This window comes from Xenia sp. Carnegie-2017, unplaced genomic scaffold (assembly GCF_021976095.1).
Source record: "Xenia sp. Carnegie-2017 unplaced genomic scaffold, XeniaSp_v1 HiC_scaffold_22, whole genome shotgun sequence".
Taxonomy (NCBI): Eukaryota; Metazoa; Cnidaria; class Anthozoa; order Malacalcyonacea; family Xeniidae; genus Xenia; species Xenia sp. Carnegie-2017.
In genome coordinates, this window is record NW_025813485.1 from 1698038 (window position 1) to 1714382 (window position 16345).

Genomic DNA, 16345 nt, shown 5'->3' on the forward strand with positions numbered 1-16345 from the left:
ATCGGATGTTTTTAAAAGAAAATTCACCGTGATATTGTAATGACAAGACTTAAAGAAATTCATGCTGAAATTGTATCGACGATGAAACAAGTTTATATCGTCTTTAAAAACGATGGACCTGAGGTAAATAAACGTGTTTACATACATCATATGTTGATTATTCTTGTTAGTTTTAAAGGGACTTAAAAATCAAGAATTCCTTTGCCATATATTTTCCTGTCAAAAAAATATGCAACATTGCTTTCTACTTTGTTCATCGTGTAATGCTATTGCATCGGAACAATAGGAAGTATAATAATCTTGGGTCGATGATCTTTTTATCTGATTTCACCGATAGGTTCAGACTCATTGGATTCGTTACACTGAAAAGATGGACCGCATGGTTGAAGAGGCTTTTCGTCTCAATCTGAAGTGGTCACTTCAAGAATTATCCCGAGCCATTAACGGTGATGGAAAAAACTCTCCAAATCCTTTATTCAGAGTTAAAGTAATCCTTGAAGGAGATAAAGTAAGACTGTGTTCCTTATTTAGCTACCATTAAAACTATTCATGTGTTCAAGCAATGTTGCCAAACCTCATAGAGCTAACTTATATAGATTGTCTATTAGCTGACATTTGAAAATCTTTTTTAAGGTGGAATTTTTGCCAACATTATCGAAGCTTGCAAGTATAGTAAATGATACTGCGACACATTTGTCCGATTGTCTTGCTGTGTTTCAACGTTTACCTGGACTTTTGACGAAAAAGAGATCAACAAGACCTGTATGTTGTTTTAAAGTCCATCCATATGACTTCAAATATTTATTGTCATGCGTTTTTCTCTTAATTGTCGTAGCCTATTCATGCTTTGTTATCGAAAGATGAGGAAATCAAGAAAATTCAGACAAGTGTGAACATTGGAATGTCTACTAATGCGTCACATCTACAGTCATATCTTGGTACTTGGGACAGGTGTGTTGGAGATTATTGATATAGTATGTTGATAAAATATGATGTATCATGCATTTTGCCCATGATTCGATTCACATTTAGCTATCGGGAGATTTGGGAGATTCAAAAAGATGCCTTTATTCGACGGTACCAAAGACTCAATCCACAGGTATCTTCATTTGATGCCGACATTGCTAGGTAAGGATATACTTTATACACAATAAAAATCATGGAATGATTTGTACAGAACTTAACGTCAATGTTGTTTTTTATTGTTTATTATTCAGATACACTGAATTAGCGAATAATGTGCAGAAGGAAGAGACCGTTTTCAATATTGAGTTTGTGCTTTTGGATTGTTCGCCCTTGAAATTTTCGTTGCTGAGCCATTGCAATGAATGGCAAAATAAATTTACAACTCTTTTGAATGAAATGGCGAGCAGCAAACTTTTAGAGTTAGACAAATTTCTGAAGGAAAACAGTAAGAAGTAAGTTCATCATTGTGTCAGTGTGTTCTTCTATACGATAACTTTCCAATACGGAGTTATAAAGACAGCAACTATGTGTATACATAGAAATTTCAAAATTCAAACCATTCTTTTGAAATAAATGTGAAAATCAACGTAAAGCCAACCGTTGAACCATTTGTTAGAAATAATGTTTATCCTTACAACTTTTAAGATTGTAATATTTGAAGAGTGTTGTCTGTACATTTAATTCTGTGAACATTTATTTAGATTAAGTACACCACCCGAGACTTTAGATCAACTTGGTGAAAGTCTTTCTTTGTTGGAACTACTGCAAACTGATCTTAGTAAAATTGAAGCAAGATTTCCTCCGTTACACCAACAATTTGCCATTTTGGAGAAGTATGAAGTTTCTATTTCACCAGAGGTATATTTACGTGGTCTTTATTACGAAATCATTTCGGATATCATTTTTAGGATTGAGGACTTGTACTTCATATACCAAGCACTTATTCAGACGTGTACTTCATATAACAAGCACTTTTCATATGAACTTAAGCTCACAGGTTTTTATTGTAATTTATGTATTATTGAAGGTTGTGTGCACAACTATCCGCTACTGCTATTTTTATATCCCGATTCTATCTTATTCTTTGATTATTAGATCCAAAAAGTATTGGATGATTTGAATAGTGAGTGGAATGCATTTCAGCAATGTATAATCAATAGTGAAATTATGCTGAAGAAAAGTAAGGAGAAATTTAAATCAGGCTTACTTTTTTCTGCCGATGAATTCAAGAAAACTGTTTCAATACTTCTCGACGAATTTCGTAACCGAGGTCCATTCAGTAGTGATATTTCTACTAATAAGGTAAGTCAGTTGCATATTGGTAATAACAAGTAATCATTACAGTAATTTTCAATTGACATTTTTTCTGGTATATATTGCTGATATTGATATTGCTGATATTGATATTGATATTGATATTGATATTGCTGATATTGATATTGATATTGATATTGCTGATATTGATATTGATATTGATATTTTCCTAGGCTCTGGAAGATGTTCATGATTACAAGACAAATGTTAGCAATTTGAAAGAACAAGAATCGAAGTTAAGAAGAGGATTGAGCATATTTAAAATTGAACAACCCTCCTCAAAAGAACTTCAACAAATTGAGAAGGACTTGGAACATCTTGACCAAATTTGGCAAATTACCAAGGAATGGGAGAAATTGTGGGATTCCTGGAAAACCGGACAGTTCGTTGATTTGATCACGGAAGAAATGGAATCAACTGCGCAAGTGCAGCTAAAAAAACTTAATAAAGTAATCAGGGAAGTAAAGGTACGAACTGCAAAGGAATCCCATTTTGTTTTTTGTTGTGAATGTAATCATTATACCATGAAGAATGGAACTAGTTTATTTTTTTTATAATTCATTCATAAATCAAAGTATTCTTGTCTTGATCTAGGATCGTAATTGGGATATATGTGATTCCATCAAAGGTCGAATCGAACAATTTAAACGTACGATGCCATTAATTCAAGATTTAAAAAATCCAGCCATGCGAAATCGACATTGGACGCAAATTAAAGAAAACATTCAGAAACCGTTTGATGAACAAGGTATCACGTGACTTTCAATTTCTATCTTCCCATCATGCAATTGGGACGAAGGCAATTAAGTACGTGCCTCTGTGTGAACTGCAAACAAGTACAACATAAAGCTTAACCGTTAATGTAGAAACTTTAGTCCGTTTACTTTTTCACTTTTTGAATGATTTTTGTTGTATAACAAATACAAACACTGACTATTTCTCTCAAACTAAAAACTTTTTCACCTTGATTGAACTAATATAGGTGATTTTACTTTGGAACTTATCATTAATCTTGGTTTTGATCAATACGCGTCCCAAATATCTGAGGTGTCATCTGCAGCAACAAAAGAATTATCTATCGAACAAGTACGTAATGTGTGAGTTTTCTACTGCAAAAGTTTGTCGTGTGTGAATTCTCTACATAGAGTATGTACATCGTGTATGAATGTTCTACATACAACAAGTACGTAATGTGTGAGTTTTCTACTGCAAAAGTATGTCCTGTGTGAATTCTCTACATAGAGTATGTACATCGTGTATGAATGTTCTACATACAACAAGTACGTAATGTGTGAGTTTTCTACAGCAAAAGTATGTCCTGTGTGAATTCTCTACATAGAGTATGTACATCGTGTATGAATGTTCTACATACAACAAGTACGTAATGTGTGAGTTTTCTACTGCAAAAGTATGTACTGTGTGAATTCTCTACATAGAGTATGTACATCGTGTATGAATGTTCTACATACAACAAGTACGTAATATGTGAGTTTTCTACTGCAAAAGTATGTACTGTGTGAATTCTCTACATAGAGTATGTACATCGTGTATGAATGTTCTACATACAACAAGTACGTAATGTGTGAGTTTTCTACTGCAAAAGTATGTCTGTGTGAATTCTCTACATAGAGTATGTACATCGTGTATGAATGTTCTACATACAACAAGTACGTAATGTGAGTTTTCTACTGCAAAAGTATGTCTGTGTGAATTCTCTACATAGAGTATGTACATCGTGTATGAATGTTCTACATACAACAAGTACGTAATGTGTGAGTTTTCTACTGCAAAAGTATGTACTGTGTGAATTCTCTACATAGAGTATGTACATCGTGTATGAATGTTCTACATACAAGTACGTAATGTGTGAGTTATCTACTGCAAAAGTATGTCCTGTGTGAATTCTCTACATAGAGTATGTACATCGTGTATGAATGTTCTACATACAACAAGTACGTAATGTGTGAGTTATCTACAGCAAAAGTATGTCCTGTGTGAATTCTCTACATAGAGTATGTACATCGTGTATGAATGTTCTACATACATCAAGTACGTAATGTGTGAGTTTTCTACAGCAAAAGTATGTCGTGTGTGAATTCTCTACATAGAGTATGTACATCGTGTATGAATGTTCTACATACATCAAGTACGTAATGTGTGAGTTTTCTACAGCAAAAGTATGTCGTGTGTGAATTCTCTACATAGAGTATGTACATCGTGTATGAATGTTCTACATACAACAAGTATGTAATGTGTGAGTTTTCTACTGCAAAAGTATGTCCTGTGTGAATTCTCTACATAGAGTATGTACATCGTGTATGAATACAAGTACGTAATATGTGAGTTCTCTACATAGAACATTTTACATATGTTGAACAATTTTAGAAAATTATTGGGAAGGGGGAGGGAAGGTTAAGGAATGCAGCTTGCCTAGCTTATCCTGCTTCCGAGTGAATGGGAATCACAATAAATAAATTTATTAAGTTTTATAAATAACATATTTTTAGGCACTGAACTCAATATCATCATCTTGGGAGACAATTGTACTGGACATCGAACCTTACAAAGATAGAGGTCATTACAAGCTAAGGTGAATTATTCACATGTCAAACACGTGATATTCATACTTGTCATATAGTAGAGTAAAATACTATTGTCTTATTTCTCAGAGGTACGGAGGAAGTATTTCAGGTTTTGGAAGATAATCAAGTCACATTATCAACTATGAAAGCGTCCCGGTTTGTGAAGGCTTTTGAAGAGGAGGTAAATATTCAATCACCAATTGTCTTCTTCATACTATTTTGGTATGTGTGTTTTGTCAACGTTCTCTAATGAGTGTAGTGATGCGCTTAATTTAAGGTTGACACATGGGAAAGGACGTTATCACTGATTTTAGAAGTAACTGAAATGATTTTGACTGTACAACGGCAGTGGATGTATTTAGAGGTACGTATTATTGCTTTTGTTCTTTTATAAACAATAAAAGGTCTGTAATTATTTAATGAATGTCGTTGTTATGAATTTAAATACTTGAGAAAATATTGTGGAAAGCGTAATGGCTTATTTATGTATGTTATAGAAGTTTAAAATGTCTTTTTACACTTTTTGCACTTTTCTTTTAAGAATATTTTCCTTGGTGAGGACATTCGAAAACAATTACCACGCGAATCTGCTGAGTTTGATGATGTGAACAGCAATTGGAAGGTATTTTTATTTGTCTTTCTTTATTCTATGGATGTGTCACACTTGTCGAGGGTTAAAAAATGGGCGTACGTTTTTACGTACAAAAATTCTTTGGCACACGCCTGATAAGAAACGTGTTATCTCGTACATTAAGAGAAATATAGTGCGTTTTTATTTGTCTGCAACATCACTATTTCAACATATAATAGGATTTTTTCATTTGTGTTAAATTGATGATTACGTTATTTAACTCAGATCGTTATGCAACGTCTAAATAATGATCCAAATGCAAGAAGAGGAACACATCATCCAGGTGAGTTAAAATATCTTTTATTGAAATAAAATGACGACCTTTTTATTTTGTCAGCGTTATCAATGCTACAGAGACGTATGTATTTTTCCTGTTCTTTGATTGGTCTCAGTTGAGACGAAGAAACTGAAATACTACACGTAGATCTACCTCAATTTTATTCATTTGATAATTTAGGTCTTTTGGATACTCTTATTAATATGAATATGAAGTTGGAAGAAATCCAGAAGTCATTGGATATGTATCTTGAAACAAAACGACAAATATTTCCAAGATTCTACTTTCTTTCTAATGACGATTTGCTGGAAATTCTTGGCCAATCAAAGAACCCAGATGCTGTAAGCACTAGTGCTATGAATGATGGGAAAAAACGTTAAATTTTTTACAAAATAGTTGAAATTGCATCATTAGTTTGGGTTGTTGTGTCGTTCTAAGTGTCATCATTATGTCTTATTATGAGTAGTATTTATAATACTTTTTGTTTTATTTGAAAGGTACAACCACATTTAAAGAAGTGTTTTGATAATATCAAAACTTTAAAAATAGTAAAGGTATACCAATGTCTTATACAGTGACAACTTTTCAAATACTTTAATGAAATCTTCGTGCATCCGGTATAAAGGAAATTATTTTACCTACTGTCGAGTTTTAGTTCGGAAATTAGTTTTACTTAAAAAAAGAGCGCCATTTTTTTCAACTTTTTAAAGTAATCATTCCTTTCAGCGAGGAATTTCTCAGAAGAAAGAAGCCATAGGCATGTTTTCTGCTGATGGAGAATATATTGAGTTTGGTCAAAGTGTCTTGTTAGATGGACCTGTCGAGGTAGTTTTATCATTTTAATATCATGTTATGTTTTCGTGATTGACCATTTCGAATTATTTTATAACATGTGTATTATCGTCTTCTTTAGGCGTGGTTATGTGACGTTGAACGAAGCATGAAATGGACATTGAAAGAACTATTAAAACAATGTCGTCTTGCTTTGAAAAAAAACACAAACAAGAGGGATAAATGGGTAAAAGATTGGGCAGGACAGGTAAATATTCACTTTGAAATGCATGCAGGTTGTGGTTTTGTTTAATTGATAATCATTCTTTCATTGAGTATATCAACGCACCTCAATAATAAAGGCGTTCGGTATTTAATAATACTTTAGTTGAGTCTTTATATATGCGGAAAATTATTTTGTATTTTCCATTAATGTAGTTAATCATAACTTCCAGTCAACTTCAATGGACCAATGATTGTACAAAGTCACTTACAAGCACCAAAGAACGCGGTGACAAAAAAGCATTGAAAAGCTTAAAAAAGAAACAAGTATCGTTATTTTACAACTCTTACTTTTCTTTTATGTTCCATTAATAGTTGTAATTTTATTATCCTTTATAGGTATCCATATTGGATAAATTTTCCGACATTATTCGTGGTAATTTAACAAAGCTTCAACGTCTAAAGATTGTGGCTTTAGTCACCATCGAAGTTCATGCGCGTGATGTAATTGAGAAGCTTATAAAGTCTGGTTGCAATGACGTCAATGCTTTTGATTGGTTAAGTCAACTGAGGCTTTATTGGGAAAGAGTATGTACCTGTTTCTTTAACGCGAGTTATAAGATTTTACAGTTCTTTCTACTAGTTTAGGATAAGGTCTAAGGTACTATAAGATCCCTGTAAGATCTTGCATTATTTCTTAGCAAGATTACACTAAGTTTCATATGATTTCCACTTTTGATTTTATCAAAGTTTTATCATGATTTTTAACATAATGGATTACAACGGATTATTTAGGATATTGATAATTGTGTAGTGAAGCAGACTAATACAGAGTTTGAGTATGGATATGAATATCTTGGTAATTCTGGACGTTTGGTCATCACTCCTTTAACTGACAGGTATACATACCATTTAGGTATACAATTTTTCACTGCACATACTTATTAAGTTTAGACATTTTACTACAAACTTTGTAAAAAGCCCAAAGTTTCACATTCTTTTCAATATGCAGATGTTATATGACTCTGACAACTGCGCTTCACTTACATCGTGGTGGAAGTCCTAAAGGTCCGGCTGGCACTGGAAAAACTGAAACTGTAAAAGATCTGGGCAAGGCTCTAGGTAGTTATGTAATTGTCGTCAATTGTTCAGAAGGATTAGATTATAAATCCATGGGCAGAATGTACAGTGGACTTGCTCAGGTAAAATTACGGCTAAAAATGGTCACATTTCTCGCAGAAAACATTCGGAAATACTTTTTTTATTGAAAAATATTTTAATTTTTTCCTTAATTTAGACAGGTGCATGGGGATGTTTTGACGAATTTAATCGTATCAACATTGAAGTATTGTCCGTGGTTGCTCAACAAATTCTGTCTATTCTGTCTGCCCTTGCTGGTGGTCTCTCTCGATTTGTGTTTGAAGGAAGAGAGATCACCTTAGTATGGTCATGTGGTATCTTTATAACAATGAATCCAGGTATTTGTTGGAAAATTAAATTGTTTTAAATAAACTGTACATACAACTGTATGGCTACTTTCATATATACTTATAACAATGAATCCAGGTATTTGTTGGAAAATTAAATTGTTTTAAATAAACTGTACATACAACTGTATGGCTATCATATATACTTATAACAATGAATCCAGGTATTTGTTGGAAAATTAAATTGTTTTAAATAAACTGTACATACAACTGTATGGCTACTTTCATATATACTTATAACAATGAATCCAGGTATTTGTTGGAAAATTGAATTGTTTTAAATAAACTGTACATACAACTGTATGGCTACTTTCATATATACTTAAAACAATGAATCCAGGTATTTGTTGGAAAATTAAATTGTTTTAAATAAACTGTACATACAACTGTATGGCTACTTTCATATATACTTATAACAATGAATCCAGGTATTTGTTGGAAAATTAAATTGTTTTAAATAAACTGTACATAAAACTGTATGGCTACTTTCATATATACTTATAACAATGAATCCAGGTATTTGTTGGAAAATTAAATTGTTTTAAATAAACTGTACATACAACTGTATGGCTACTTTCATATATACTTATAAATGCTCTACTGACGCGACTTTAAAGAAAACAATTACAAAAGGGTACTAAATCGTCAAAGATAGCTGTACAATTAATGGACATGTTTACGGTTTATAATTACCGTTGCTCCAGTCAATTGTGTATGTCATTTCAGGTTATGCTGGTCGTACTGAGCTGCCTGACAACTTAAAAGTATGTTTCGTCCCATATCTATGGTCGTTCCAGATTCTGCTATGATAGCAGAGATTATTTTGTTTGGTGAAGGCTTCAATAATACTAAGGTATTGGCTGAAAATGGTATTCTAAATGATTCTAAACCTGCTCCTTCCTTGCAACATTTGCAACACCTGCAACGTGTTCAAAGTACTGTGCAAGATTCATCTCTACTCGCGCAAATGTTATTGACGTTAAAGTTTGTTTTTTTCCTTTTACCAACGTTCAAGGTGTTAGCCAAAAAGGTGCATACATTATACTCGCTAGCTGTTCAGCAATTGTCAAAACAAGACCATTATGACTTTGGCCTGAGAGCCTTAACTTCCGTTCTTCGTTACGCTGGCAGGAAGAAACGTGCTAATCCAGATATGGCCGACGAAGAGGTAATACATAGATATTTATCATCATTTCAATTGGAACAGAGAAAAATAATGAAAAATCTAAGTATTTCCTTTGAAAAGCGCAATTTACCATTGTGAATGGCGAAAAAAGTTCCGAAGCGTTTTGAAAAACAATACTTTGATACCCAAGACTTTTTTAACTCTTGCTTTCTCTTTGGTGTCTTGGGTTTTCATTGGTTTTCAGAACTCTCTTGAACTCGATAATTTTATTCATCCACAAAGGTAATTGCGCTTTTCAAGGCAATATTTCAATTGAACTTCGTGTACTCTTGTTGTGTTACACTTTTTGATGTATCCCAAGTTTATTCAACAAAACGTTTGAACTTGTTTTTGTTCAGGTTATATTATTGTCGATGTGTGACATGAATATTGCGAAGTTAACTGCTCAAGATTTACCTTTGTTTCTTGGTATTGTTCATGATCTTTTCCCTGGTATTGAAAAGCCAGTCATCGACTATGGAAAGGTTGCTTAATTTCGTTCCTATGGCATGTTCGTCTAGAAACTGAATGTCTAATTCGTGTGCTTGCATATTGATACATTTTACAGTCATTTCTGCTGTGATTTGCGTTTTAATAAATAGTGATTTGAACGTTCTAAAACGTTCTAAGTAAAAAATTTCACGTTCTACTTCTGTTTTGAACGAATATCATTAGGAAATCATTACATTTTTTTCTGTCATTAATTATTTAGCTGCGAAACGTAATTCTAAAAGAACTGAAAGATGCAGGTTTGCAAGAACATCCTACAACAGTTGTGAAAATTATCCAACTTTATGAAACAAAGAATTCCAGGTGCGAAAAAAATATCGCAATTTATCAAACGGTAATCATTCAATTCAACCAATTTTTTTGATCTTTAATTGATTTTGTATTCTCCAGACATTCAACAATGATAGTTGGGAAAACTGGTTCTGGTAAAAGTGTCAGTTGGCAAATGCTACAACAAGTGTTGAGCACAATGAAAAAAGAAGGAGTTGCTGGATATAATCTTGTGAAGGTATTCTTAAGTATTGCTTACGATTTAGTATTTTTCCCTGGCTCTTAACTTTTGTTTGAATAGGAATATCCTTTAAACCCTAAAGCGTTGTCTCTTGGTGAACTTTACGGTGAATTTGATTTAAATACAAATGAATGGACTGATGGCGTATTGTCCAGTGTAATGAGGCAAACGTGTTCAGGTACAGTAGTACTGATTTTAGTTATTTAGCATCGTTTGAAAGTCGTTTACAGAAGGTCTTATGCAAGATTAATTTTTTGTTTGTTTCATATATTTCACTAATTTAGATGAAAAATCGGATGAAAAATGGATTGTTTTTGACGGTCCTGTAGATACGCTATGGATTGAATCAATGAATTCTGTTATGGATGATAATAAAGTTTTGACATTAATTAATGGTGAACGTATTGCCATGCCTGATCAGGTTAGCATTTTTTCTGTCGAGTTTTGTTGCCTTTCATGTAGTGGGTGTTTGGGTTATCTTTCGTGGGGAGGGTGTTGTCTCGTGTGGTTGTAGTTTTACCTCTCGTGGTGAGTGTGTTGTCTCGTGCTCTGATTGTACAGTACTCAGAGTGTACAATCATACATAAATATAGAACATCCATAAGAGCGTCCATGCTTTTATTGTAATAATTATTCTATGCAGCATGGGTTAACTTTCCTTCCGGGATTCTCATACATTTTTGATCATTTACTCAATCAGTTTTCCTTCCTCTAAATAGGTTTCTTTGTTGTTTGAAGTAGAAGATCTTGCAGTTGCTTCGCCTGCTACTGTAAGTCGTTGTGGTATGGTTTTCAACGACATTGTTGATCTAGGATGGCAACCTTATGTTGATTCTTGGTTGAAAAAAAGACAAGACAAGGTTTGTACATATTGCTAATGACCCACGAAAGTTATAACTGCCATTGAAAAAAATAGAAAATTTTAATACATTCTATCACCCAGGGTCTGTTTAAAGCTCATAGTGCGTACTGTTAAACAACATTTTCGTGAAATTAAAAGAAATGAATATAATTTTATCATATTTGTGTTTACAAATCGAAACTGTTGTCAAAAAGCTAAATATCTTGTTTTGTTTTAGCCATGTGTTTTTTTACAAAGAATTTTCAAAAGCACAAGTCATCTTGTTATAAAATTCATTATTTTTTAGCATATAGTTTTTTGAACAAGTGCTAAATATCGTTATTTATTTTACAGAGGTCAATTGAACACTTGCAAAGGCTTTTTGACAAGTTTGTTGAAAAATGTCTCACATTCCGTAGAGTAAACTGCAGAGAACCAATACCTTCTTCTGAGTTGAACTCAGTTGTTTCTCTTTGTGCGTTGTTTGAAGCCTTGGCTACCGAAGAAAATGGGGTAAGAAAATATAACTTCGAAGAATTTCTTTGAGAAAATGAAAGATTTATTTTAGCAGTGTGACCCTGTCACTTGATAGGTAATCATTTGATTTTTCATTTATTTATGCTTAGAATAAAGACATTTTCTTTCTGCTTTGAATTCATAACAATATTGATTGGAAAAACATTTCTTAAATGTTACGTTTGACTACTCATAAATTCGTGCTTTTGCTTAGGTTCATCCACATAATGATAACTATCCACGATTGATCGAAATGTGGTTCTTATTCTCCCTTATCTGGTCCATTGGTGCCACTGTTGATGAAGATGGTCGTAAAAAAATGGATAATTTCTTACGAGAACTTGAAGGACAATTTCCGAGTAAAGTAAGAATTTTTATTCATTTTTAAGTGACATCAGATGAATATAGGGTAAATGAATTTTTAATTTGGTAAATAGCAGCCAATCATGACAAACCACACAAGTTATTGCTATAGTTTGAACATGGTTCTAATAAATAAATAAATTGTAATTGCTTGAAAATTCACTTGATTGCACAATTTGAACCAGAAAACAGATTTACGTAGTATGAAAGGGTGTGCACCTCATCCAGCCTTGGTTAGATACGGGTGTGGTAGGCTTGTTAATTGACCTGCGAAATATTTATAGCAATCAAGCAAAATGCTGTTGTGTTTGTGTTTGATGGAGCATCTTTCCAAAACATATCTCAATCATTTTGTGAGAAAAGCAGAATGTTACAAAACAAAGCACGGTGACACCCACAAAATAACCATTTCGTTCTAACTGGAGCAACCCCCTACAAAATCATCCTGAATCCATTCCTATTACTCAGTGTAGAAGTGTACAAAATCATCCTGAATCCATTCCTATTACTCAGTGTATAAGTGTACAAAATCATCCTGAATCCATTCCTATTACTCAGTGTATAAGTGTACAAAATCATCCTGAATCCATTCCTACTACTCAGTGTAGAAGTGTACAAAATCATCCTGAATCCATTCCTATTACTCAGTGTAAAAGTGTACAAAATCATCCTGAATCCATTCCTACTACTCAGTGTAGAAGTGTACAAAATCATCCTGAATCCATTCCTACTACTCAGTGTAGAAGTGTACAAAATCATCCTGAATCCATTCCTATTACTCAGTGTAAAAGTGTACAAAATCATCCTGAATCCATTCCTACTACTCAGTGTAGAAGTGTACAAAATCATCCTGAAGCCATTCCTATTACTCAGTGTAGAAGTGTACAAAATCATCCTGAATCCATTCCTATTACTCAGTGTATAAGTGTACAAAATCATCCTGAATCCATTCCTATTACTCAGTGTATAAGTGTACAAAATCATCCTGAATCCATTCCTACTACTCAGTGTAGAAGTGTACAAAATCATCCTGAATCCATTCCTATTACTCAGTGTAAAGTGTACAAAATCATCCTGAATCCATTCCTACTACTCAGTGTAGAAGTGTACAAAATCATCCTGAATCCATTCCTACTACTCAGTGTAGAAGTGTACAAAATCATCCTGAATCCATTCCTATTACTCAGTGTAAAAGTGTACAAAATCATCCTGAATCCATTCCTACTACTCAGTGTAGAAGTGTACAAAATCATCCTGAAGCCATTCCTATTACTCAGTGTAGAAGTGTACAAAATCATCCTGAATCCATTCCTATTACTCAGTGTAGAAGTGTACAAAATCATCCTGAATCCATTCCTATTACTCAGTGTAAAAGTGTAGCAAACATCAAAAACCTCAAAAATGCATGTTCTTGGTTCTATCAGAAGAGCAAGTAATGTTTGTATGTTTTATTGATTTATGTGTTTTTTTAGGATACAGTGTATGAGTATCATGTTGATATCAAACAAAGTACATGGTTGTCTTGGGAAGATAAGCTTAGAAGTGGCTGGCGTTATAACCCAAGGTTTAACTATATAATAAAGTTAAAATGTTTCACACTCTTTCTAAAGTAGTTTTTATCTTTCTTAAAACATATAATAAGCGCGAACCAATTTTTGTCAAATTATTATTTGATTTACGTAAGACATAGAGGTTCTTATCTTGAACATGTTTGGAAATGTTTTGTCAATCATCGTGATCTCTTCTTTTATTTGCAAGTTTTGACAGTTTAATAATTTCAAAATTATTATTTTATAGTGAGCCATTTTACAAAATCATCGTTCCAACTGTCGACACAGTACGATATGATTTCTTGGTCTTTAATCTTATCAAGGCTCATCGTCCTGTTTTATTAACTGGACCTGTTGGTACAGGAAAAACATCAGTTTCCCAAACTGTTTTATCACGTCTTAATCCTAAATCATATTCTATCTTGACCATTAATATGTCTGCTCAGGTAAATTGTGTCTTTTTTAATTTGAATCTTTCTTTGTAGCTGTCAGACTGTCACTGACATGTAATGTGACGCATTTGAAGTCGATAAATATGTTTACATTAATTAATAACTTAAACTCTATGTGTTAGACGTCCTCGAATAATGTACAAGATATTATCGAGAGCAAAGTAGAAAAACGAACAAAAGGTTTGTCGTTTTTAATGCTACGTTTTGCAGTATTGTGATTAAAAGCAAAAATTGAAGGGATGAAAAATAGTGTAAACTTTACGGGATGTGTGTTCCAAAATTCATTTTCTATGGATCCTTGCATATCAATCGTATTCTGTATTGCTATATTGGATAGAAAATTTTACTTTTGATTCAATCTAAGGCGTTTATGTTCCTGTTGGTGGAAAGCAATTGCTAACATTCCTTGATGACTTTAACATGCCTGCGAAGGATACATTTGGTTCACAACCTCCTCTTGAGTTGATGAGACAATGGATAGACTACGGATTTTGGTACGACAGAACAAAACAAACAGTGAAACATGTCAAGGTAAGAAATTAACATTAGAGAGTATACTGTCACTTGAATAAGCTGCGTTTCGCTCGTAAAATGTCATTAATTTTGCAGATTCCATGAACAGCTATGCATTATCTTGAAAAGTCTTGAATTCTTTGCCATTATAAGTAAATAAGTTGTCTTTTTAGGATATGCACCTGCTTTGTGCTATGGGTCCACCTGGTGGTGGAAGAATGGTTATATCTCGTCGTTTACAAAGCAGGTTCAATCTCATCAACATGTGTTTTCCTCAGGTAACATTAATGCTTTAATAGCTTCATGTTTGTTGGTCTCGTTGATTTGATTTGATGTTTGATTAATCATAGGAAAGTCAAATCAAGAGGATATTTGGTACAATGATTAATCAAAAGTTACAAGACTTTGAAGAAGAAGTAAAGCCTCTTGGTGACTTGATGACACAGGTGAACAAGAATATGCGTAGTTACTTGGTCATGAAGCATATTTCACCACTTTATATTTTATTTTAAGGCAACCGTTGATCTATACAACGCTATTGTTGCAAGAATGTTACCAACACCGACAAAAATTCATTACCTTTTTAATTTGCGCGATATTTCCAAGGTATAATATCTTTGATCGTGACATTCACATGTTGCGACTAAAAACAAAACATTTTAATTTTTTGCATTCAGGTATTTCAAGGTCTTCTACGAGCCAGGAAAGATTTTCAAGATTCAAAATCGGCCATGACACGGTTATGGATCCATGAATGTTTTAGGTATGTTTATTATATGTATTCTAAGCGTGATTGTTTCTTATCCAGGACAGTTCACAGACAAATGTTTATAATCAAATTGTAGATTGAAAGAATTTTGTGTTCAATCGTTAATACCAATCTTCTTTTAGAGTTTTTTCTGACCGTCTGATTGACGAAAATGATAAAGAGTCTTTCACTACCTTGGTCAGTGACAAGCTTGGAACACTATTTGATCTTACATTTCACAATCTTTGTCCAAATAGACAACCTCCCATTTTTGGTGAGTTATTCTATTCATTTAATGATGGTGAAGTTGTTTTAACTCTAACATATACGGATTTCATTTCTCCCAAAGATCCTAAATTTATCAAATTGTTGTATCATCATACTGATTTTCTTAAAATAGATGACAACATATGTAAATTAATACGAAATTTTATGATACAGCAAACAATCTTTTAATGCATGAAGGCACGTTTACTGCTTTGGTTCAAATCTCTTTTTGTTCTTTAGGTGACTTTATCAAAGAAGGAGAGATTTATGAAGATTTATCCGACTTTCCTGTGTTGAAAAAATATATGGAAGATCAACTTGAGGATTACAATATGGAGCCAGGGGTCATCCCTATGTCCCTTGTCCTTTTTAGAGACGCAATAGAACACGGTTTGTCATCATAAAAAAATTTTATTTTATGTCATTTGTAGTACTTCGACTAGTGTCAATAAGTTTAAAGCTGGTTCAAGAGCTGACGGTTTGAGAGTCTTTTTTCTGCTAATTTGGTTAATTTGTTCACTAAAAAAATGTTCCTGTTTACATAAAGCAACATTTATTTATCTTCACGAAAACATCACTTTATATAACTTAACGCTTCAAATTATTGACTGTATTTCATTGTTTAGAGAGATGCTTACGTAGCTAGTTGAATGCCATGA

General features: G+C 33.1%; 1 protein-coding gene across 1 annotated transcript in view; it reads left to right on the forward strand.

Moving 5' to 3' along the window:
• The window catches only part of LOC124446954 (dynein axonemal heavy chain 2-like), a 37002-nt gene that overhangs the window by 7312 nt on the left and 13345 nt on the right, over positions 1–16345 (forward strand). The window contains 46 exon segments of the mRNA XM_046997843.1: positions 19–123; positions 338–508; positions 634–762; positions 836–951; positions 1033–1128; positions 1218–1418; positions 1668–1824; positions 2062–2268; positions 2454–2747; positions 2875–3028; positions 3263–3366; positions 4788–4870; positions 4950–5043; positions 5140–5226; positions 5404–5484; positions 5719–5776; positions 5951–6111; positions 6268–6324; positions 6497–6595; positions 6684–6809; positions 6980–7090; positions 7163–7351; positions 7559–7662; positions 7776–7965; positions 8061–8241; positions 8977–9006; positions 9009–9103; positions 9266–9418; positions 9775–9900; positions 10128–10228; positions 10316–10433; positions 10497–10614; positions 10721–10857; positions 11156–11296; positions 11632–11790; positions 12008–12157; positions 13629–13720; positions 13954–14152; positions 14281–14338; positions 14523–14689; positions 14845–14949; positions 15022–15117; positions 15185–15277; positions 15349–15434; positions 15563–15693; positions 15927–16076. Of these exon segments, the coding sequence (XP_046853799.1) occupies positions 19–123; positions 338–508; positions 634–762; positions 836–951; positions 1033–1128; positions 1218–1418; positions 1668–1824; positions 2062–2268; positions 2454–2747; positions 2875–3028; positions 3263–3366; positions 4788–4870; positions 4950–5043; positions 5140–5226; positions 5404–5484; positions 5719–5776; positions 5951–6111; positions 6268–6324; positions 6497–6595; positions 6684–6809; positions 6980–7090; positions 7163–7351; positions 7559–7662; positions 7776–7965; positions 8061–8241; positions 8977–9006; positions 9009–9103; positions 9266–9418; positions 9775–9900; positions 10128–10228; positions 10316–10433; positions 10497–10614; positions 10721–10857; positions 11156–11296; positions 11632–11790; positions 12008–12157; positions 13629–13720; positions 13954–14152; positions 14281–14338; positions 14523–14689; positions 14845–14949; positions 15022–15117; positions 15185–15277; positions 15349–15434; positions 15563–15693; positions 15927–16076 (5860 nt within the window).